Genomic DNA, 22,303 nt, shown 5'->3' with positions numbered 1-22,303 from the left:
TGACAGTGCAGAGCCTGCTTGGGATTCTCTCTCTCCCTGTCTCTCTCTGCCCCTCCCCTGCTTGTACTCTGTTTCTCTCTCAAAATAAATAAAAATAAACTTAAAAAAAATTCCCATTCCAGTGAACCAGGCAGAAAGTATTTTTGTGGAATCACTATTATCCTAGGTGTGAAATGGCACGGACTCATCAAAGGCCAGATAGAAAGTCTGTGGCATATCAAGGCCACCTGTGCCACCCTGTGCCCTTGTGTGTCCACACACTGATATGGCCCAAGGCTACGGGGAGTAGAGCAAACAGCAGTTCCATCTCGTCTTTCAGGTGGGTGCATTTCCTCAGTGCAGAGTTCCTGTGAGTTCCTAAAGGATGCTCTGGAGGTAAGGGGTGGGGGTTGGGTGGGGTGGGGGGGACAGTCACCCTTTCACCGTAATACTTAGCAAGTTAGTCATTATGCAGAAAGCTTTCTGTGCTTTCTAACAGATAAGGAGAAAATTGGCCTTTTGAATGGTCCCCAAAAGAGAATGGTTTCTTATATTAAAGATGGCAATAATCACTCTGTTAGACAAACCGCTTGGTAAAGGAGTTATCATAAAATTAAGAACAACAATAACCTCGGGTTCAGTTGGATAGGTCACGTGTCATTTGTGATTCACTTTAATTAGGGGCAGACCTTTCATCACAGATGGGCATATGAGTAGCCTCTATATCTATCCCATGGCTTTAAAGCCACTTTCCTTATAAAGTTATATATGCTTATTCTATACATATACTTTATATTTTATGTGATATGCATTAAATATAACTTTATATGTTGTATATAAAATTATATACACACATCTTTAAAAAAAAATTTTTTTTAAGTTTTATTTATTTAAGTGACCTCTACACCCAATGCAGGGCTCGAACTCATGACCCTGAGATGAAGACTCATATGCTCTTCTGACTGAGCCAGCCAGGCGCCCCTATTTTTATAAGTTAAAAAAAAACCTCTCACTGCATTAAAACGTTTATGTTCTTACAGAACATAGGTAGGGCATTAGCCCTACCTCCCTCAATACTTTGTTTCCTTCCAAAGTCACCCTGGACACACTAGAGGACCTCACCACTCAGGCTCCGCAGGCGGCACATCCCTACAGAACTTTCCACCCACCAGTCCCAACCACCTCCCAACAGCAATGCACAAGAATCCCAACTTGGGGCAGAGGGCAGCCCAGGAACAGGCCTGCTCTCCTCTGCACCTCAGATGAAATCATAAAGCCACCACGTCCTAAAAATATCATTACCAGGGTGATGTCCGGATACAAAGATAGGAAGAGAACTTGTTTAGGCAACAAACGAAAAGGGACAGTAGCAGCTGATAGGTGCCTATCAGCCAAATGATTTTCATTCCCTCTATTGAACCTGGGGTTTACTGGGATGGCCGGTCACAGGCTGCCTTGACCCAGGGAATAAGTACATTTCAGCAGTCGGGTTACCCAGAAGCTTGGGGAACCAGGATAGTTCACTTGAAAATCCTTTCATGTTTTTCTGCCTCTTAGGGAAACAAGGTGATACACTCTATAAAAGGTCTGCCAGTGACACTTTCGACTGAGAATCTTCCCGTGATAAAGGTGGAGATGTGCCTTCACCTGGTGATAACTTACCCTTTCCAAAGACTTCAGGAGGTTTTGTCTTTCTTTGAGCTTCTGAATACTGATGACAATTTTGTGTCTTGCACCTTTGGTAACATTCTGTAATTAAATAAAAGTTATATTTAAAGATATATTTTTAAGAACCAGTTTAAAGACTCTTGGAGGCTATTTACTGTCTTCTTGGTTCCTACATTTGCAGACCAGTAAATATCCATTTGTCTCTCTCTTCAGTACTCATTGTCATAAACCTCTCCTTACTAAATATTTTAACTACATCTGGCTACAGATTTGCCCGTGTCCTTTGGTTGTGACCTTTAGGAGAAGAGAGAGGGAGCTAGAACAGCCAATTACCCACCCAGCATGAAATGTCTTCACAGTCTTAAAGGATCATTTTAAAGTCATACACCCTCTTCATATTTTGCCATGTCAGTCCCTCAGTTTGCCTGAAGGTCTCCATCCCATACAGATCTTCATTGTTTTCTCAACCCTTTCCTAGGTTTTCCATCTCAAGAGTATGTGAAGGCTGGTGCAATTCTACCACGTGCCCTACAACCAGGGCAATTTTTGGCAGTTTTCAGGTCATCTTTGGTCTCCAGTCATCACTTCAGCTAAATGATTAGGATTCACAGTTAGGACTGTGGATTTTGTCTTAACTGTGTGCAATGCTGAGCCTACGGATTTATTTAAACCCTTGTTGACTACAGATATCACACATTTCCAAGCAGGTCCTTTCTTAAATCAGGTCTCTACTACAGACTTCTGGTGACTTCTTGCAACTAGTCATAGGATTCCTCTTAAAGAAGGAAAAGATGGGAACACCAGACGCCTCTCCTTCAGAGATATTAACACTCAAGTGAAAACTGAACTCACTCTCTAGGATAAAGTGTTAGGGGGCAGATTTGTTTACCTTGACTTTGGGTTCAAGTGAATTAAATTACTCTGAAAAATTTGTGCTGGCCTCTGGCTTGGCCCTCTCTGTCAATTATTTCTTGTTTGTTTGCTCGTTTGGTTTGTATGTTTGTTTGTTTTCTCAAGTCAATAACTGAGGACTTAGATTTTTTTTTTTTCCCCTCAACTCTGACCCAAACACAAAAAATGCTGTTAGAGGTCGCTCTCATCAATCCCTGGGATCTCAAGGAGCAATCAAGATGTAAAAAGCAGCGGGAGAAGTGTTAGGAAGTTGAAATTAGTGCCTTTCATTCTCTGAGAATGTGCAGTGACTTTGGGCTTTGTCTTGCATCTCAATACTGGTATTCAGCCAGGCCTACAGAGGTTAACTGAGGGTACTGAATATGCAATGGGAAACCAGCATGTGCTGGGAGGTATGCTTCCAGAGCAGTCCTGCCCCAAATGGTACAGTCTTCTCTTCCTGCAAGGGAAATACTGTTAGCTTATTCAGACCATTAATTCTTTTAAATCATTGCTCGAAGGAAAACTGAGGTCAATTAGAAACATGCAAATGGCATTTTAACCAAGAGAAACAAAGACATTGCTCAGATTTATTTACTCGAGCACAGCATGGTACGAAGCATGCTTAGTTTTGCGGGGGGTCTGTCGACTGGCCTAGCCTTTGGCATCCACACTTGGGGAAAGATGCCTTAGAAGGAAGGGAGAACATTGTTCTTTTATGGGCACACATAGGGAAATGAAATCTGAGACCTGGGGTAATCTCATTCTCTGTGACTATCCCATGTTATTCAAGGTAGTTAGAAGAAAAAGGATTTTGCACAACTTACTCCAATCTCAGCTGAGTCCAATCTGAACATGCTTTTAGAAAAACGTTGGGGAAGGTCTGAGGCATGACCTGGTGCTTCGACTCACTAACTACTAGAAGTTAGCTGATTTGAAAACCAGACTGGACAACAGACAACCAATCTGTCATTGTCCAAACAAACCCTAGTTGGCCAGATGGAGAGATGGGGCAAGGAAAGCAAAAGCAGGGACACAGACTCTTTGAGGCTTTGGTCAAACGTTACTTCTAGGCCACTCCACTGATTCCTCCCTGGCACCTTGAATGTAGAGCATGCACCTAGGTCATACCTTTTTCAACATACTCTTTCTCACTAAGCCTCATTTGCCTTAGAGTTACCTGCTGGTCTCCATCTCCTACTGGACCCCGAAGGCAAGAACCCAGCCTTACTCACCATGCAATGCTGGCCAGCACCTGACAGTTCCTAGAACAAGGCAAGCTACTAGGTGGGAACAGGTATGGGTCCAAACAAGGTCTATCTTGGGCTTCAACTTCAGGTTCCACCTGGGGCACCTTCTCAGAGGATGGTCCCTTGAAGCACATACCTGAGCCTCCAGCTGGCACTCAGTAAGGGCCATCATTTCCTCATAGGTCATCTGGGAGAAAAGCGCAGCGTACTTGTGCAGGCGGAGGCTTTTTAACCAGGCTGGAACATCTGTGGTGCAAGATGTGCAAGAGATGGGGAGAGAAATTGAAAGGGAACGAGAAGAGATGACAAAAGATATGGGAATAGAGAAAGGAAAGGAGGGTGATGGTCAGAGGGAAAAAAAGAAAAAAAAAACCCTTTATGTTACTACTTGTTCAATTCAATTTTGGCAGCAAATTCTGGACTTTGAAATCTTGGTCTAGCCCTGATATTCCTGCTATTGGGTTCCCTTATACTACTTTAGACTAGGGGTGGCTAACTTGGGGTCCATGGGCTTCAGGGCATATAGGAATTCCCTAAAATTATATCCCAATTTGTAAATATGTTTAGTTTTCTGGGCAGAAATCATCCATAGTTTCCATAAGATTCTCAGAGGGATTCATGACCAAAAATATGGCAAGGAACCCCTTGATTTGGAGAGAACTGACTTAGAATGTTAAAACTACACATGATGAGTCTTCATCTCAAAGAAAACTTCTTTCTAGGTTTAGTGTAGCTCTCCACATGCTGCTTCCTCTGCTTCCACAGTGATAGGTAAACCAGGCAACTGTAGGACCCACGGGTGGGGTTGCTGTCATTCTTAGCCTAATCTTTCTTCTGCCTTCCTGTGCCCCAGTGGGAATAAGGGCATCCTAGACTCCAAACTATCACGTGTGTGTGTGTGTGTGTGTGTGTGTGTGTGTGTGTCCGCTGACCACTTCTCCAAGTTATGGAATGTATCTGGATGTGTCTCTGGCCTTTTGCTTGAATATTGACGACAAATGTACCAAGACTGGAAGGACCCAGAGATTGCTTAGACCATAGGATAATAGGAATTCCAAAGCAGATCTGAAATAAGCCCAAATCTGGGATTCTCGAGTTGGGAAAATTAATAGAAATAGTATCAGAATTCATGAGAGTTATCACCTTGTTCCTAAGTACAACCAAAGCAAAGGCCTTGTGCATGCTCTTTAGCATTTCTGCGCTGATGGGATCTTTGAGAAATCTCTAGAATCAGCTTCCTCCACTCCTTGCTCATTTTACAGATGGCAAAATTAAGTCATTAAGTCAAGTTTTTGGAGTATGTGGTGAACTGGGGACTAGAACCAGGCCTCCCAATTCCTATCTTTTTCCTATGTCATATCAACTTCTTGTGAGATGAGGGCCAAACAGCCCGTCAGTGCTAGGGCTGGGTAAACAATGACTGCAAAGTACTTAGAAATGTTGACGCACTGGGTAAATGTTATTCATGTTTCCTATAAAGTGTTATCCATTACTAACCATGTTGATTACAATATACTATTTCCACGTGCTTTATTCTGAGGCACTGACAAACACTCCAGAGTAAGTGGGAACCTTCCAATTTTCAATTTTTAAGGTAGTTAACTGGGATTGATTAAAGAAACCTGGCCTCCTCTGAAATCAGGCCCTGATTTCAGGCCCCCTGGGGGAACCAAACACAGGCTTGATTTTGTGCTTGGAGGCCCTTCATTCTACAGTGACAAGCAGAGGGTCCCTCTGGGATCATCAGTAACCACAGAGACAAGGCTTCCCCAGGCACATAGTACAGACCCCTAACATCCTCCTCGACTCAAACTGTAGTTCGGTAGAGTCCAGACCCTGCCAGCTCGGACTCTGGTGCTGTCCTTCCTGCGACATCCTGGACCTGTTTTACCAGACTTTATTCTCCATCATGTCTTGTTTTGCTGAAACAATGCTAATACGTCTGCAGAGTGACCAGGCAAATAACAACAGCTCCGGCTCTTGGGCCAATAATGTGTTAACAACTTTGGCACTAGGATTCATGTTTGCTACTTGGAAAAGCCCCAACTTGTTGCTCAGAAAACTCACTGATCATGATTCAGGGAAGTCTGGGTAACCCCAAGGCACACTTGGGCAAAATCTGTTGCAGAGATTACAGAGCATCTCATGGGCCAGATTTTCACTGGGTGCCCTACAGTTGAATCATGCAAATCCACCAATGATAAAACAGAGTCCTCAGCTACTAAATCATGTTAAAAACTGGGTATTTTATATGCCAAGAGGACAATGTAGGGTTTTAAGAGTTGGGGAGAGCGGGGTGCAAGTCTGGGCTTGTCAAGACTAATACTCCACTCAATACTAGTTCCTTTCCACAAAATATCTGACAACTAGAATTTCTATTAGAGGGCTGGAAGGGCCTGCCTCACCTGTTTAGTCAAAATGCGGGTCATGGGAATTGTCTTCCTACAAAAGGTTCCTACACAACACAGTGAGTTAGGCCTTCCTGAGAAGTTACTTCTAGATAATGTTGCTGGGAAATGTAAGCTTCTCTTGGCCGTATATTCCCTTGAGGCAGGCACATGTTGACTCTTCTTGTATAGTGAGTGTCTCAGTGCCTAGCTCGGTGTTGTGTGCTTGAAGAGCTCTCCTTCCTGAAACATGAACTGATGAACAAAGAAGAAGAAATCCCAGTTCTTAAGAACATAGCCTACTAATCTTTCATCCCCTGGTTCGAGACAAGGTATCTTCTTTTGCCAGGAATTAAAACAAAACTCCATTAGGAGGGAAATAAACCAGAGAAGCAAGAGCACCCGGACCATTTCACTCCTCCCAAGCCAGGAACTCCAATGACTTGGATGCTAGATTCTGTGACGATGTTACCCAGAGGCAAAGTCGAGCTAAAAGTTCAGGTCCTTTCCTGTGTACCAGGTGCCACAGGGTTGGATGCAAAACTAAGAACCACCTCATATAACCTCAGATATTGTGGTTTTTCATTCTGCAAAGCTGTGGCTAGAGTTGAGAGACACAGACAAGCAGGGCTATTTCCTTTGGGAGCAGATACGTGATTGATGTCACGCGTGCCTCCTGGGCTCCCACCTCTGGCTGGCACATAGCCATTTAGCTTCATCTGGGCTGCTTCTGCTCGACATGCCAATGGAGATCCCAGACGACTAGAAAGTCACTCTCTTATGCAGTGTGGGAAAGATTAAGATGCTTTTGCTCTATGCCGGGTTGACTTCCTTGGCAAGTGCGAGCATCCCGATATTTGCTCAACATTTTGAACGTTTGCTGTGGGGGCCAGGCATGTCCCTGCCATCAAGGAACTTTTAATCCAAAGAGAATAGCTGACTCACACAAAACATTTATAATAGTTGCAGGACAAGTGCTAAGTCAACTCAAAGTTCTAGGCAGGCACAGAACAATGTGCATTCTGGTTTGCCCTGGGGAGTAAGGGATAGCTTCAAAGTAGCAGCAGTCCTGGAATCACTGGGCAGACCTACTGAGGAAGCCATCTGAGGAGGCAGGAACAGCATATTAGCAAGCACAGAGCTAAGAGAGCATTTGGGGCTGAGCAAGCACTTGGGTGAATGATAGTAAGTAACAAGGTGGGACAAATAGGCAGGGGTCCAATGATTGAGATCTATAATGCTGAAACAAGGACAGTAGGCCTCATGTTTGGGTGATGAGGCACTGCTGAAATCTGGGCAGCAGAGGCACTATCAGATGAGTATGTAAGAAAGGTGACGGCTGTCAGTGTAAAGCCTGGACGAGGGGATGTGGGAGTGGAGGCTGGGAGATGAACCGAAGCCCTTGCAGATGGCTTGGAAGGGCGCTGGTGAGAAGGAAAGGATATAAATGGACAGCGCTTGAAGATCAGGGAATAGGGAATGTGAGTGAGACTGGTGGTTCTTCTGACTCAAGCTTGGGAAGACAGAAAGTACAGGGGGGCAGCAGGTTTGGGGTGGCAAGGGAGAGATGGTGAGCTCTACTTCATGTCGGCCGAGTGTCACTGCCTTTGAGCCATCCAGGTGGAAAAGTCAGCTAGAAGGATCTCTGAAGCGAGGTCTGAGCCGGAGAACTTGTCAGCAGCACGTGGTGGGTGGTGGCTTGAAGCCATGGAAGTGGGTGAGGTCACTTAGGGAAAGAGCATGCAATGAGAACAGGGGTGAGCTAAGATGGAGCCCTGGGAGCATGAGGCATTTAGGGGAAGGTGTGAGAAGAGAAGCCCATGAAGAAAACCGGGAGGAGGAAGCTGAAGGGTAGCAGGTTTCTAGGAGAAAGCACTGTGTGCAGATGGTGGCCCCTGTGCACAGTGTCCGTCTTTCACAAAGCTCCTTCTAGATCTTGCTGCAGTCCATAGTGGTTTATCTTCATAAGGCCTTTTTTGGGCATAGTACTACACTCATCTTTTCCATGCTCTGTGTGTACCTGATGGCCTTTACCAATGGGATCAATTTCCAATTATGCTGAGTTCTATTTCCCCTTTTAGAGTTTGGACAAACCAGCCACAGAGAGGTCTTGTGGTGCACACAACAGCTCACACAGAGGCTGGGCTCCAAGTAGAACTTGAGCTGCTTTTTTCAAATATTTGCTGCTGGAATGGCTGCAAATACCACTCAGCAGGCCATGCAGCACCTGCCTCACAAACAAAGAGGCTCCACAAGATTGAAAGATGGAACCGGTACTGCAGAAGGGCTCAATATGGGAAGCATCATAAAGGGCAGGGAGTAAAACGTTCCTGGAAGAGAGAAACGCGAACAGCCTTGGTTTCCACAAGGGGCCTCACCTTGTGGTGGTCCTGGTACCTGCAGACAGAAGAGAAACTCCCATTCACCACAGAGAGCCAGGCTAATCTCAAACAACTCTCTCTCTTCCCGGGAAACAACTGCATCCTTGGTCTTTGAGGGAGAGGAGTGAGCCAACTGAGGGGTAAGAAGAGGCTAACTCTTCAGTGTTGAAGTGAGAGGGGAAAGATTCCTTTCAAATCCAAAGCAGAAGTCTAGGAATACCATCGATATTACTGATGCCTGTCTCTTTCTGGCCAGAGCAGAATGAACAGCTCAGTGCTGTTCTAGCCTCTGAGCGAAAGGAAGAAGGCGCCTTGGTCTATGGTTCTTGTGAACTGTGAGCACGCTCCTCAGTCCTGGGAAGTGTCCATGTTGGCCTCCAGGAGGGGTTCCATGCTGATGGGGAGCATGTGTGGGTCTCTGAAGAAACAGGTTGAGTGAAATACCCACTTAGAGGGTTTGGATACAAGTGCAGGGACTCAATTTCTCAGTTTCCGTTAGCCGTGACGTTCATAAGTGGTTTTCCACACGCAGCTTGCTTTGCGTCGTTAAATAGCGGCTAGGTTCCACGTCGCAAGCTACCCTCTATGTGCCCGCACAGTTCTTAAAGCACTGCAGCAGAAGACACACGCTTGGCAAGGAAGGGTGGTTAAAAGACTCATGACCCTTAGAATTTGGGGGAATCCAGGAAATTTGCTTTTCAAGGACAAGGAGCCTTCCGCCTACCTTAGAAGAGGGGGCACAATCTGAGCCCATTAGGACCTATCCATGCAGGCTCTATGCTGGTATTTGGGAGTGAAGAAAGTGAGGTAAATTTACTAAGTCCTGGCCTTGAAGTTAGACGAATTCAAGACAGCGTCTAGAAAGTCAACATTCAGAAAATAGTGGCTTGTTGCCATGACAGCCATGCAGAAGAGTGTCTCAGCCCCCTCCCACTCTGTCACTTACACCTTTATGACCCTCAGAAATGCTGTATTCACAATCTTGCTCATGAAGGTGTCTGTCGGGGTTCTTTGTCTTTAAGAGAATCACACTTCTCAATAATTTTTCTAATTTCATTCTAAGACAGGCAGAAGTTCAGAGGTTTACATTTCAAAAACAACTCAAAACCCCACAACTGGCTATTTCAGAATAGGCAATATATTTCCTTTGCTGTGGAGAAAAAAAGTTTACTTACGTTTCATCTAAGAAAGACTCCCTAGAAAAGGCAACCTAAGCCTATTTTTCGCAGTCCCTGGTCCCCTCCACTCTTAACTGCTGTGTTCTATCAAGGTTCCTGAAGCCACAGTTTCCTTCTTAACCTTTTTTTATGTCTATAGACAAACAATGTAACAGTTTCAGTTACCTCCATATTTTGTACTAATATAACAGCAACACATCATAAGTCAACTCAGTTAATGTTAACCCATTATGGTGAGGCTGAAGCATATATCAAGAGAAACAGACCGTAACCTCTACCCCTTTCACACTGATGACTGCAATGAGAAAGTCATGGAGCCTCTCACTCGTAGGAGCCCAAATCTATGAGCCTTACTAGCCAGAAATCTGGAAGGGAGTCTCCCACATGAGTTTCCCTACAGGTAGGCAGAATATTCAACCTGTGCAGGTGAGGAGAGGAGCCAGAGCTCAGGGAGGCTGTGCCAGGGAAGAACATGGTGCACTACAGTGTTGGCCCACGTCCACTGGAAAGTTCTGTAGGTTCTCATACTCCCCATGCTTCACAATGGCCCTCAATCTGTTTCTTCTATATGCTCTTTGCCTTAGATGATACCATGGGCTACCCAGCTGTCCCAGGCAGAAACCTGGGCATCGTCCTCAATTCCTCCTGCTCCGGAGCACCATCTGCATTTAACTAGTGCACTTTCAGTTCTGAGCTGTCTCAATTCTACCTCACGAAGACCACACAGACACATTCCTTTGAATCCATTCTTGCTGCTGCTTGCCTTGGTCCCACCTCGTTTTCCTCCTCAGTCACTAAAATATCCCCCACCTCTCAGCTGGCTTCCCAATCCAGACTCCCCTGCCCCTCATCCCCTCCTCCATGTCCCCCCAACACTTCTGCTAGGGTCTGATTTCTAATGAGCAAACGTAAGCAGGTCGCTCTGCTGCTAAATGCCTTCAACAGCTTCTATCAATGTCAGATCTTTCGCAAAGCCTAGCATCTGGTTTTCCCCTCTCCAGACTTCTTTCCCATGTGACACTTGAGCCATAGATGCATTCAGTCAACCTGTCCCATCACCATGCTTTCATGTATTCTTTTCCCTTTGCACAGAATGCCCTTCCCTTACCTTATATACTTGGCTAACTTTAATCATGCTTCAAGACTCAGCTCCAGGACTCTCCTCCTCAGGAACTTTCCTTAACTTCTCTCCACTTTGCATTAGGGACCTCCTTGGTGCCTGTCTGACCCAGCACAGGTCTCCGAAGACAAGACATTTTCACAGCCATACACCTGCATCAGGTACCTGTTTGTTGTTCATGTGACAGGACTCCCTTGAGGCAAGTACAATCTATTTCTTCTCTGTCTCCCCAGTAACTAGCCCCAAGCCTCTCTCAGCAGGTGCTTAAAAGTCAACTGACTTGATAAGGACTAAAGTAAAACCTCATAAGTCTTTCTTTTTTTCTCTTTGCTCCCGTAGAACACAGCCACATCACTCATCAACAGCGCTGGCCTTTTGAGAAGTCTTTGTGTGTTGTGTCTACACATCATTTCTGAGGACATGGTGCTAAAATGAGGGGCAGGAACGTTCCCTCCCCCAATCGACTTCTGCTCTTCTATATTTTCTCCTCCTTCCAGGAAATTATGGGAGTATCTTTTTTCTCCTCTCGGCCACCTGAAGGCTTTGCATGAGAGAAGAGGTAAGAGAGCACATTCCACTCATGTTGGCACCGAGGGGAAGGAGGACATAACTGAGTATCGACTCGGGAATCATGAATCTGGGATTCTTCCCCTGGGAAATGTTACAGTGACATTTCTGCAAACAAGGACAACTGAATTTAGAAACCACAATCAGCATATCTGATCCAAACATGTATAAGCAGTAGCCTCCACAGGCATGTTAAGGGGCGGGGGGCGGGGGGAACTCTCATATTCCTGCTGTTTCCCACTTCTGTTCATTAATTTCTACTTCAGTGGCTAATCCCATTCTTGCTTTACCCTGAGATTAGTCCGAGATCCCTACCCTGAGGGACATCCAATCTGTGCTTTGGAGCTGACTTACATGTTCAGGATGGGTATTTACTATAAAAGGAAAAAACAAAGCAAGCAGACAGATGATGTTAATCCTCTGAGAGCACAAGTTGGTCTACTTGGGAGAGAACTTCGTGACGATCCCTGACAGGGTGTGCTGACACCAAGACAAAAGAGGGAGAGATCGATGTTTGTGAAAATCTTAAAAAGAAGAATGCTGGGCCGTGAGCTTTATTTCACACTTTTGACCCAAGAGGCACATTCCTAAGGGACGGTTCGTAGCCAAACCTGGCAGGTTGTCCAGATGAAAAGGAAGGAATAGATGAACAATGTTTCAGCAAGGTATGCAGAGCTGTTGGCAAGAAAGATGAATTCATACTAAATTCAGCTCAATTATGGTGACTTTTTATCCTTTTCCCAAGGTGTAGGGGGAGGGCTGACATGCATCTTCTGGAGATTTGGAACTCCTCCAAATTCGACCGCAGATACCTTGTTGTTTCTATATACTAGGCTTTTTTAAAAATGTAGGAAAATAGCAATGCAGTGATGGCACCCCGAGGTGGACCGGAAACTAGCCTCAAAGGGCTGATAATTCTGCCAGAGGACCTGGTCCCAAGAAAGAAAGAGATGTGAATTCGAGAGGAAGAGCTGGCTCTTTTTAGAAGCTCAGCCTTAGATTTCATATTTCATTTCCCAGAAAGTATGAATTAATTTGGAAACTTAAAACGGGTGTCTGCCCTTGGACGTAGGGATCCAATGAGAACCTCTTAGGCTGGGCATGGTGAGGGCTGCTTCCTGGGTGCGTCCTGGAAGGCCACTCTGGATAGTCTCTGCTGACAGAGTTGAGCAGTGGCCTTTTCGAGAAGACCTCTCCAGGCATAGCCAGGGGGTGGCTTTTTGGATGCTTTTGGACCCTGACTCTGGATGCTTACTGTTTTGGGGTATGGACACGTCTACTGCTTGACCTATCAGCTGAACTGCGAATACACTTATCCCACAAACAGAATCCTTCATTGTTTCTCATGTCCTCATTCAAATATGTTTTGCCCTTTGCTTTGCTATGGACTTTATATTTTGAATCCCAAACCAATTCTTTGGAGCAAGCAGTTCAATAGGTCAGCAGAAGGTGGATATACATAGGAAAGAGTCCACTGTTTCATCCAGTCACCAAATAGCTTGTTTTCTGACCATATCCCTTGGGCCTATAAAGAAACTCTTGGATATAAGTGCTTATCTGCATCACTTTCTGACTGAAGAATCTCTGAGGAGACAATTCTTATCAATTCTGAAGAAAAGAATAGAAGAAGCTTATATATGGGATATTCCTTGAACTTTGATTTTGACTTTTATTCTAAAACAGCAATAAGAAATTTATTCAATTTTCCTCTCATTCATTTCTCTTTAAAAACGTGCTCGCAGGGTGTCTGGGTGGCTCAGTTGGTTAAGCATCCGTCCTCGGCTCAGGTCATGATCTCATGGTTTGTGAGTTCAGGCCTCATGTCAGGCTCTGCACAGACAGCTCAGAGCCTGGAGCCTGCCTCAGATTCTGTGTCTCCCTTTCTCTTTGCCCCCCCCCCCTTACTCATGCTCTGTCTCTATCTCTCTCTCTCATAAATAAATAAAAACATTAAAAGAATGCTCTCATTATTGTTTTCTCACCTCACCATGACAGCACACAGTGAGCATACCTTTAACTACTTTGGGAGAATGTTGAAGGTGTACATTAAAGAAGAAAGAAAGAAAGAGAAAGAAAGAGGAAAGGAAAGGGAAGAAAGAAAGAAAGAAAGAAAGAAAAAGAAAAGTAAAAGGAAGAACGAAAAAGAAAGAAAAGTAAAAGGAAGAAAGAAAAGAAAAAAGTAAAAGAAAAGAAAGAAAAAAAAAGTAAGTAAAAGAACGAAATACAAAAGAAGAAGAAAGAAAGAAAAAAGAAAGAAGAGAAAAAGAAAGAAAGAAGAAGAAAGTAAAAGGAAGAAAGAAAAAAAGAAAGCAACCCTCTTACCACAGGACCATCATTCCTCTCTAGGAGAGGTCTGTATCCTAGAGAACGGCCTTCCCACAGGACCCTCCTCGCCCTTGAACACAAAGGCCAAGGCCTCCTTCCCTCAGTTACCAATTAGAATCGCACATATGTTTTCTTCAGAAACGTGCCGCCAGACACTCCACTTCGCCTGGGAAGAAGCTAGTCCAGAACAATGGCTGACCCTGCCTCCCTTGGTCCCTCAGGTGCTCCGGTGCCCCAGTGACAGATGCCTGCAGGCTTACCTCAAAGCCTGGCTGAGCCTCACCTGCTACCCGTCACCTGGGGCTCAGCCGCTTGAGCACACAACCATGTACTGTGGACTCAGAAATGAGTTTTGGCTACATCTCCAAAATTATGGACACATTCCCTCGAAAACTGTGAAAGAGAAAGAGGACACACATCCCTCCATGCCAAAATGAGCCATTGTTTGTGCTGCCTGTTAAACACCTTTAAAGACCCACTTGTATCAGCAGAAGAAAAGCATCAGGACACATCCCACTCACTCTGGGCATTCATCACGGGGTGGGGGTGGCATGGGGAGCACACAGGCCTGCAGTTGAGGGAGAGGAACGTTTGAGGAATGCACTTCATTCCCCTAGTGGACAGGCTCCGTGTTTCAGCCTGGTACTCTCTCACAGTCGGCCCCTGGGTGGTCATGGGCGTCTTTCTGTGCCACACTGCCATGGCGGAGAGGGGACTCGGTAGACAGCCTCCTTTGTCAACAATGATCCTTCTTGAGGGGAAGGTCAGAGACACAAAACCTCAGCACCATGGATGCCAGCAAAGGGGGTGCTCCCAGACCCCCCCTCAGCACTGTACTCCCAGAAGCATGACTGGTTATTGTTTCTCCATCGAAAACAAATTAGTGTGTCCCTGATGAGCATCTTTCCCTAAGGACTTCCCAGACCTTGAACAACTTAGCGTCTAAAAATACAAAATGCACGTATCCTCTTTGAACCTATCACAGGTAATTGGGAAGTCTCTGTCTCCTGATGAGTATCGTTAAGAAAAGGACAGATTTACAGGGCAATGTACAAACATTTATTTATGCTGCACAAAAAGGCCTTTATCACCTGTATGCAAATCTGTTATCAGGCTTAAAACACTGTCAGAGATTCTCAGTGGTATTTTTTTCATGTCCCTTAAACAGATGCAGAGAAAAGAATTTAAAAGTTTCTTTGGATATCAAAGGAAAAGGGAGAGAGAAAGGAAGCACTACTATGATTCTGCATTAAGAAAGACCTAAAAAAAAAAAAAAGATCCTGTGGTTTGTTTTGTTACATTATTGACGGTTCCCTGGCCACAGCAAGGAGGTAGAAGGCTGGAGTAGCTGAGCGCCTTTACAAACAGGGCAGGCTGAGAATGTATGTGCAAACAGTAGATCCTATCAGTTAGCTGTGACTCATTAACTGCCTGCAGTCCCTGCATTTAAAAAAAAAAAAAAAAAAGAGTGTTGACCTCTCTTGCTCTGGCTCCTGCTTCCCAGGCTTCCCAGGAAGGGGAATCCCAGGAATGGTTAACCCTGAAGCTCTGCAAGGGATGGGTCCAATGCATAAGCCTGGAGAGAGGACTGGGCTCCTCTCTTGCTCACTATCTACCTCTCTTTTTACCCTTCTAACTCCAAATAAAGGGGCCAACTCTGTTCCCAGTGGTTTCTCGTTCAGTCACTCACCTTTCATACCACTACCTTCTTCTTGGAATGTGTTACGAGCAGTGTTCTGATCTTCTAAGTGTTCACTCCCACCACTTCCTGAAGAGGCTACACTGCTTTGTGGAGACAGGGGGGCATGATCGGATGGGAGGCACTGGGGTCCTCTAGCTCGTAAGTCCTCATGAGACATCCATCCATGTCCTAGAGGCTGGTTTGGCACATTCATGGGTGGGGTAAGGGACACAGATCGTTTCAAAGGGCTGTGGTGTGCCTGGCCTGAGAGAACTGGAAAAAAAAAATAAAATGAAATAGGTTATTCCCCCCCCTTTAGCCTGGGCCACAGAGAACCCACAATACCTTTTAACCCTGAGAGATGATGCTAACCTGTCTGACGACTCTATCGGTGGTCACCGCAGGCTGAATACAGGCCTGGCAGGGGCTTTCCCTTCAAGGGCTGCTGTCTGGACCTTGTGCTGGGCTGGGTTTCCCCAGGGAGGCTATACCTATAGTGCCCACACATCTGGCCTTAGGCTTTGTGGGTCAGGGTCTGGTTTTCATTCTAACTCTAGAAATCAGGATTTGTGGCAGTAGGCCTATAAATCAGGTGAGGCTTGACAGCCTGGCAAAGTGGCCATCTGCCAAGAGTAAAAAGAACATACACTGCACATTTTTTTTTTTTTTTAAACACACAAAACCCAACATTACCCGTGTCATTAGGGTGGACTCTTAGAGGGCAAGGCAGGCTGGTTACCATTTGGGATCTTTGCTGGGCTGAGCTAGAGGGGGCTAGTCCTTCCGACCAGGAACCAGGGGAAACTATCAGCTCTGGAAGGGTGCAGGCTCAGCGAGGGCCGCCGTACTAACCCGGACCTCAGGGTCCGTGTGGGACACTGGTAGCTGTGTGTGAAAGGGCTGATTCTTTCCCTCAGCTTCACAGGTTAATGCCAAACTTCATCTTGAAAACACTTCCAGGTAACAAGGCTTTCATTCAGAAGCCAGTGGGGTGCGCTCAGTGAGCTGGGGGTGGTTTTTACCAGCATGTTTAACTCGTCCACACAGCGGGCAACATCTGCGTAGCCCCCGTGTTTAATTTCTTTTCCAGAAAACTAGGAAAAAGCAACAAAACTCACATAACTAGCCGAATTAAATGGAGGTCATTCGAGGGAGGGATTTAACCAAAATCAATGCCGAGGAAGCTGACGGTACCCTTGGTTGGTTTTCCTGGGCGTGTTAAGTGACAGCTTCACAAAATAAGTCTATTCATAACATTCTCTCCAAGCACTGGTCCCTCACAGGCCCAGTTTATTTTGACTGCTGCAGCGCTAGCATGGAATTGAGCCACATGCATTTTTAAACATTTTTCAGGGAAGCCATTAAGTTCCATCTCAGGCCGTATCCCCTACAGTGAGGTATTTGCTCCCCCAAGTCCAGACAAGCGCTTCTTTGCTGGTGTTAATCTCCGTGTTTTTTAGTCAGCAGACCTGACATCCCAGTCTAAGAAGTTCTGTTCTTGGTTAAACTGCGTTTCTGGTGTGGTAGCACACCACAAAGACCTGGGCAGTAGGTTACCTTGCCCTGAACTGAAAGATAAAGACCAGAGCCAAAAGGCTGGGTGTTCCCAGAAAGTGTCTTTGGACAGTGGTGGTGTGGGAAGGTAGCTTATGGTCAGCTGGCATCAGCCGGGCCCCAAGAGCAATGAGGCTCACACCTCTGTTGTCAATGTTTCCATGTGGCTTCAGATGGCCAGAGGGCAGCTTGTGTGAAAGGGGGGCAATCAGAAGGGTCAGACACTTCTTCATGAACAAAATAGGAGGGGAACAAGAGAGCTGCTGAGTTTATCATTTGCAACCTGGGAAATTTCTACATTAGGTAGATTCTATCAAAGGCAAGGAATTATCATTGAACTTTAAAAAACGCAAAGGGAACATTGTTTAAAAAAATTTTTTTTTGACCCTGACAGGCTGAAATAGCTTGCCTTTCCACTAAGTAGACTAGGGAAGAAACTATTTAAAAGGCTCCCTGGAAAATGTATTGTTACCTGGTTGGATCAGAAGTAGCAAGAGAAAAAAAAAAAAAAAAAAAGCAGAAAGAAAAAAATAAATAAAAAGGAAGCAGCAGCAAAAATGAAGAGAGAAGCCAACAGGAAGGAAAGCCAGACATCCAGAAAATCCATTTCATGCCTGTCTAAGTATTTATATAAAATGGGGCAGACTTGTTTAGGCCTGCACCAAGTGCTGGGATGGTCCAGCTTAGACATCTTTGCTCCCTGGTACCTTGGCAACCATTTCAGAGTATCTGGTGGATGCTCCGAATGTGCCAGCCAGGTGTGCCTCAAGCGGAAATGGGGGCTCCTCTTCATAGCCAGGATTGGAGTAAGCCTGAAACCATAAAAACAGGCCTTGCCGAAGACAGACACACAGCTTTGAAGTGCTTTAGCACCTAGTCTGGTTAGAGGTGACAAGTAAATCTATAATCACGGGTAGTAACCCTGCTAAGAGAGTCCCCACCTTTGGATACTGAGAACAATATCCCACATGTTGAATAAGCAGTTGAATTCCATTGTTGGATGGAGCCAATTTGCTTCTTTCCCCCTAAACTTTTCTTAAAGCCACACTGCCTCCCCACTGATGGGCATCCTTGGGGAGGTTGTCGGTATCCTCCGTGGTTATTGAGAATGGAACAAAGTAGGTACCTAACTTAATGGGACTTAAAGGGATATATCACAGAAACCTACACCCATGTCTTCATATATGTTCCTGAGCTTGACTGATGTCACAGGGATGTGGTATAAACTTGGCCTCTGCCTCTAATAAAAAAATCAATTATACCTGAGGTGCCAGAGCCTTTTCCCAGTAACTTTCTACTAAAGGCCCCACCCTGTCTGTATCATAAAGACTCCCGCAGCTGGGCACCGAAACAGAAAGATCTTCTTAGGAGCCAACCTACTGTTTCAACCAAGCAAAATGCCTCCCACTAAGCTTCTGATTTGCAGAGAGGGCCATGCATTTAGACCCAGGCTGGATGCCACACCTAAATAAGAGCAGAGTCATGTTGGGCAAATGCCTCATTTCTCCAAGGAGAACCAAGGCCTCAGGCAATACAGGCTTGGCTTCCTGTGGGAAGGAGACAGAAGCTGGTGACAGGTGACCTGCCAACAGTGCCATATTGGGGTGAAGACAGATCTTCAGGTAGAGGTGGAGGCCTTGGCCACAGAGACAATTTTCATGTTACCTCGTGAGCTAGAGTACTTTGTTTGGCACGGACTGGCAGAGGAAATAATAAATGCCATGGGCAGAGCGCAGGTAGGCCACACCGCCATAGAATTAATGAGGTGGCCAGGGGCAGGTTATCGATGGTTGTCCCATCACTCCATTTTTTAACCGAAAGAACTCATCTGAAGTGGTGATAAATGGATGAAGAGGGAAAATGGATACTGAAATAAACAGATAAATAAATTTCCTTTTCCTATGAGTAGGGAGGGAGAGCAGTGAAAACAGTCTTCTGTGTTAGCTGTCCCAGAATGACTCTAGCTAGAAGCAGACCTTTCGAATGTTCTCGCTTGTGGACTGCTATGCAGCAGACAACGACCAATGCTCCATTCAGACTTAAGCTGCCCCCAGGTGTATTCGAACATGGCAGAATTAAGTACACCTTGAAAAAAAAGATCTCAGTATAGATTAGAAATTGGCAGTTTCCAGCAGAATTGAAGTCCTAAGTTTACATGGCATTTGTGACTTTATCATAGGTGAGGTGGGGGGCAGGATGTTTCAGAGTAGATTCATTACATTGAAAATCCTACTAAAAACTACCCAGGGGAACAAGGTTGTGCCTCTTTCTGCTCTTGAAAAACTGAAGCTAAAACTTAATACTGTGTACAGTATAGATTCAATATTGCTTATTAATTTTAGAAGGAAATATAGATTCAATATTGCTTAATTTTATTATAGGAAATGTCAAGTATGTACACATATACAGTGTGTATGCGTATGTATGTCAATAGAATACTATAATCTAGGGGATCGTTTATAAATTCAAATAAACCAAAAATTAATAATATTTATCGAATAAGTCTAGTTGAAATATGCAAAACACAGCTAAAAATAATCTTGCTACAGAACTAAAGCTGTGCGATGTGAGTACAGAGGGTCTTCTAATCTGGCAGTAAACTCTGTCATACCATTCTTGGCTAGCCAACTTCTCTGACCTCACTTAACCTCATGATTTGTTTTTCATCTCGAAACTATCTTTAATGAGATTCCTTTCAACGCCTTTTTAGAGGAAAATACGATACCTGGCTCTGGGTTCTGTTCTTTGAAGTATTTTCTTGAAAGCCTGGAAATCAGATTTCTTACCCCTTTCTTTTGACCAACTTGACTTCATCTCAATTTTTAGTTACTGAAATAAAATTCAGCAAAAGACTTTCGGGGATAGACTCTTAAGAAAATTAGGTATAACTACTTTTTGTGCTTTCTAATGTGACAAATGATAGGGTTTGTAGAAAGAGGAAGTTTTGGGATACTGGCCCAACCATCTCTTTGGTTCACTGTCAGGTTAGGCATTATACCTCACAGTCGAGGAGAGAAGAAGTGATCCCCATAAGCGAACCATCCAGATAATGGAAGCTCCACTGTAACACTGAAACTTTATCCTAACAAACTTTAATGCAGATCTTTCAAAGATACATTGCATACTTCCCTGTTCTACTTAAAACTTACACACTGAATGCAATTTATGCATTTCATGCTTTAAAAGGTATTGTTATGGGGTACCAGAGCAGCACAGTCGGTTAGGTGGCAGACTTGATTTCAATTTGGGTCAAGATCTTGTGGTTCGTGAGATCGAGCCTCATATCGGGCTCCACGCTGACAGTGCGAGGAGTCTGCTTTGGATTCTCTCCCTCCCTTTCTGTCTTCTCCCCCACTCACGCTCACTCTGTCTCAAACTAAAGAAATAAAACTTAGAAAAAAATTTTTTGAATTATTATTATGAACATAGATTCTTAACATTTCAAAGCTGGAAGCCCCCTGCAAGGTAGTTCAATAATTCCCAAGGTATGAACTGTGGACCCCTGGGTAGTGGAAATATTTTAATTTCCCTATATGCACCACACTGTTAATAGATGAAATACTGTGTTGCAAATAATTTTTATATATATGCAGAGTATTAAAATTAATAAAATATAAATTAATTTACATGCTGCTGAATTCATAGCTCTTTTTGTCATTTTTTCTCCTTTCAACAGATTCAAAGTGCAAATCTTGTTTTATGGGGACGCCAATTTTTCTTTTTATATGTTACTGACTGAGGCCAAAACTCAATAAATAATAGAGATGATTATTGTTCTCCACTTTGTTGACTGAGGTTTTCATGGGCAATACAGGTAGCCTCTGGAACCCCATGCTCAAAGTCCTCTGCACACCTTTCAGTTATACCCTTGCCTCACATTCCGTCAACCATCACTTTTCATCACTACCAATATGTTTCCACCTATTTACAGGCTTAACATTTTGTCCTAGAGTTTGGAATCTAGAGTATTGAGGTTGACTTCTTTTTGAATAAGGGTAGGAAATCCTCCCATTTTCCTAATGTCACGCCCTTTCATCAAACCCAATAGTTTGTCTTCTCAACCCGAGGTTGAGTTCCACATCCTCATCACGTCTTTATGAACACAGCCACGTAGTCGGGATTTGAAGTTCTCATCTCTTTTCTTCCTAAGCCAGTCTCTCCATTTCTAATTCGACAAGCTGCCCTTCTCACAGACACATTTGTGCTTCATTAAAATGTTCAAATTCTAGACGCTCGTGATAAAACTCAGTCCAATTGCAAGCGTGACTAAACTTTGCAAAAATAACTCATTCTGATTTAGGGATTTTAAAAAGTAAGAACGAGGAAACTAAGCATTTATGTATTATTTTAAAATATGAACTTCAAATTTCTTTCCAACATTAAAAGGTCGTAGCCAATTCCCTCCTCTGGAGGTACATGCTGCATGTATCCACATACCATGATAAAGTTGAGGGAATATGCTACTTATAAGCTGATAATGGTGTACTTTCAGAGTATCTTCTAGACCTACATCCAAAAGTAAACCTACATCCACAAGAAATTTGGAGTATCAGTAGAACCTTTGCTGAATACACCAACTCGAGGGCTCGTATCATGTAGTTCTTAAATTGTACTGTAAAAGATGGTTTGATACTTGTCAAGTTTAAAGGAGAAAAAGTTCGACCCACTGCCAGCTACAAAATCAAATCATCTCCAAGTTACTAGGGGAGTGTTTCTGTTCATCCCTTTAGTTACTTAAGGCCTGCTTATCAGGCATCTTTCAGGTGTCATCCAAGAATTTCTTCTGAGAGTACTTTCAGAGCATCTAAGGAACTGCTACAAAAGGCTTTCCATTTTCAAAGACTGGAGTTCTGTTAACACCACTTGTGTGAATGATTCCAGGCATTTGCTTAAGGAAAAAAAACAAAAGCCAACATTTTAGAGACTCAGTGGTGAAACGATATTAGACCCTGGATTCCTCTTCTTTAGTTGGTTTTGTGGTGCCACAACCAGTAATCAGAGGCCCTGTAGTGGGAATCTTTGGGGAAGAAAAGATTAATAGTACTGCAAGAATACATTTAAAAACAAAACCAAACCAGGGTACTTGATCAGTGACATCATGCAAAGAAAAAGACAACACCAGTCATATTTATGGCCAAGTACGGATTTGTGTAAAAGGTGGGGGGTGGGGGGAGGGAAGAAGGGATTAATGACTAAGGTTAAAATTAACATGCTCTGCCATCATTGCTTCAAGGGAATAGATTAAAAGCAAATCTAGAAGGTTATATGCCTCAACTCTGCATGCTTGCTCTCTGCTTCTTGTTCAAAGGTTTGGAAAAGCAG

General features: G+C 44.2%; 1 protein-coding gene across 4 annotated transcripts in view; it reads right to left on the bottom strand.

The window, feature by feature from the left end:
- The window catches only part of SAMD4A (sterile alpha motif domain containing 4A), a 215,082-nt gene that overhangs the window by 38,724 nt on the left and 154,055 nt on the right, over window positions 1–22,303 (bottom strand). For 2 of the 4 annotated variants that reach the window (XM_030319145.1, XM_030319146.2), the window contains exons 4-6: window positions 15,437–15,700; window positions 3,925–4,034; window positions 1,642–1,728 (exon numbers count right to left, since the gene is read on the bottom strand). In XM_030319145.1, coding sequence (XP_030175005.1) covers window positions 1,642–1,728; window positions 3,925–4,034; window positions 15,437–15,700 — 461 coding nt within the window. Of the gene's footprint in view, window positions 1–1,641; window positions 1,729–3,924; window positions 4,035–15,436; window positions 15,701–15,799; window positions 17,057–22,303 lie in introns of those variants that run through there. The other 2 variants (XM_030319150.2, XM_030319149.1) reach the window with 2 other exon arrangements.

The sequence above is a fragment of the Lynx canadensis genome, chromosome B3 (assembly GCF_007474595.2).
Source record: "Lynx canadensis isolate LIC74 chromosome B3, mLynCan4.pri.v2, whole genome shotgun sequence".
Taxonomy (NCBI): domain Eukaryota; kingdom Metazoa; phylum Chordata; class Mammalia; order Carnivora; family Felidae; genus Lynx; species Lynx canadensis.
Note: the sequence above shows the minus strand (reverse complement) of the source record. Positions and strands in the feature narration are given on the sequence as shown.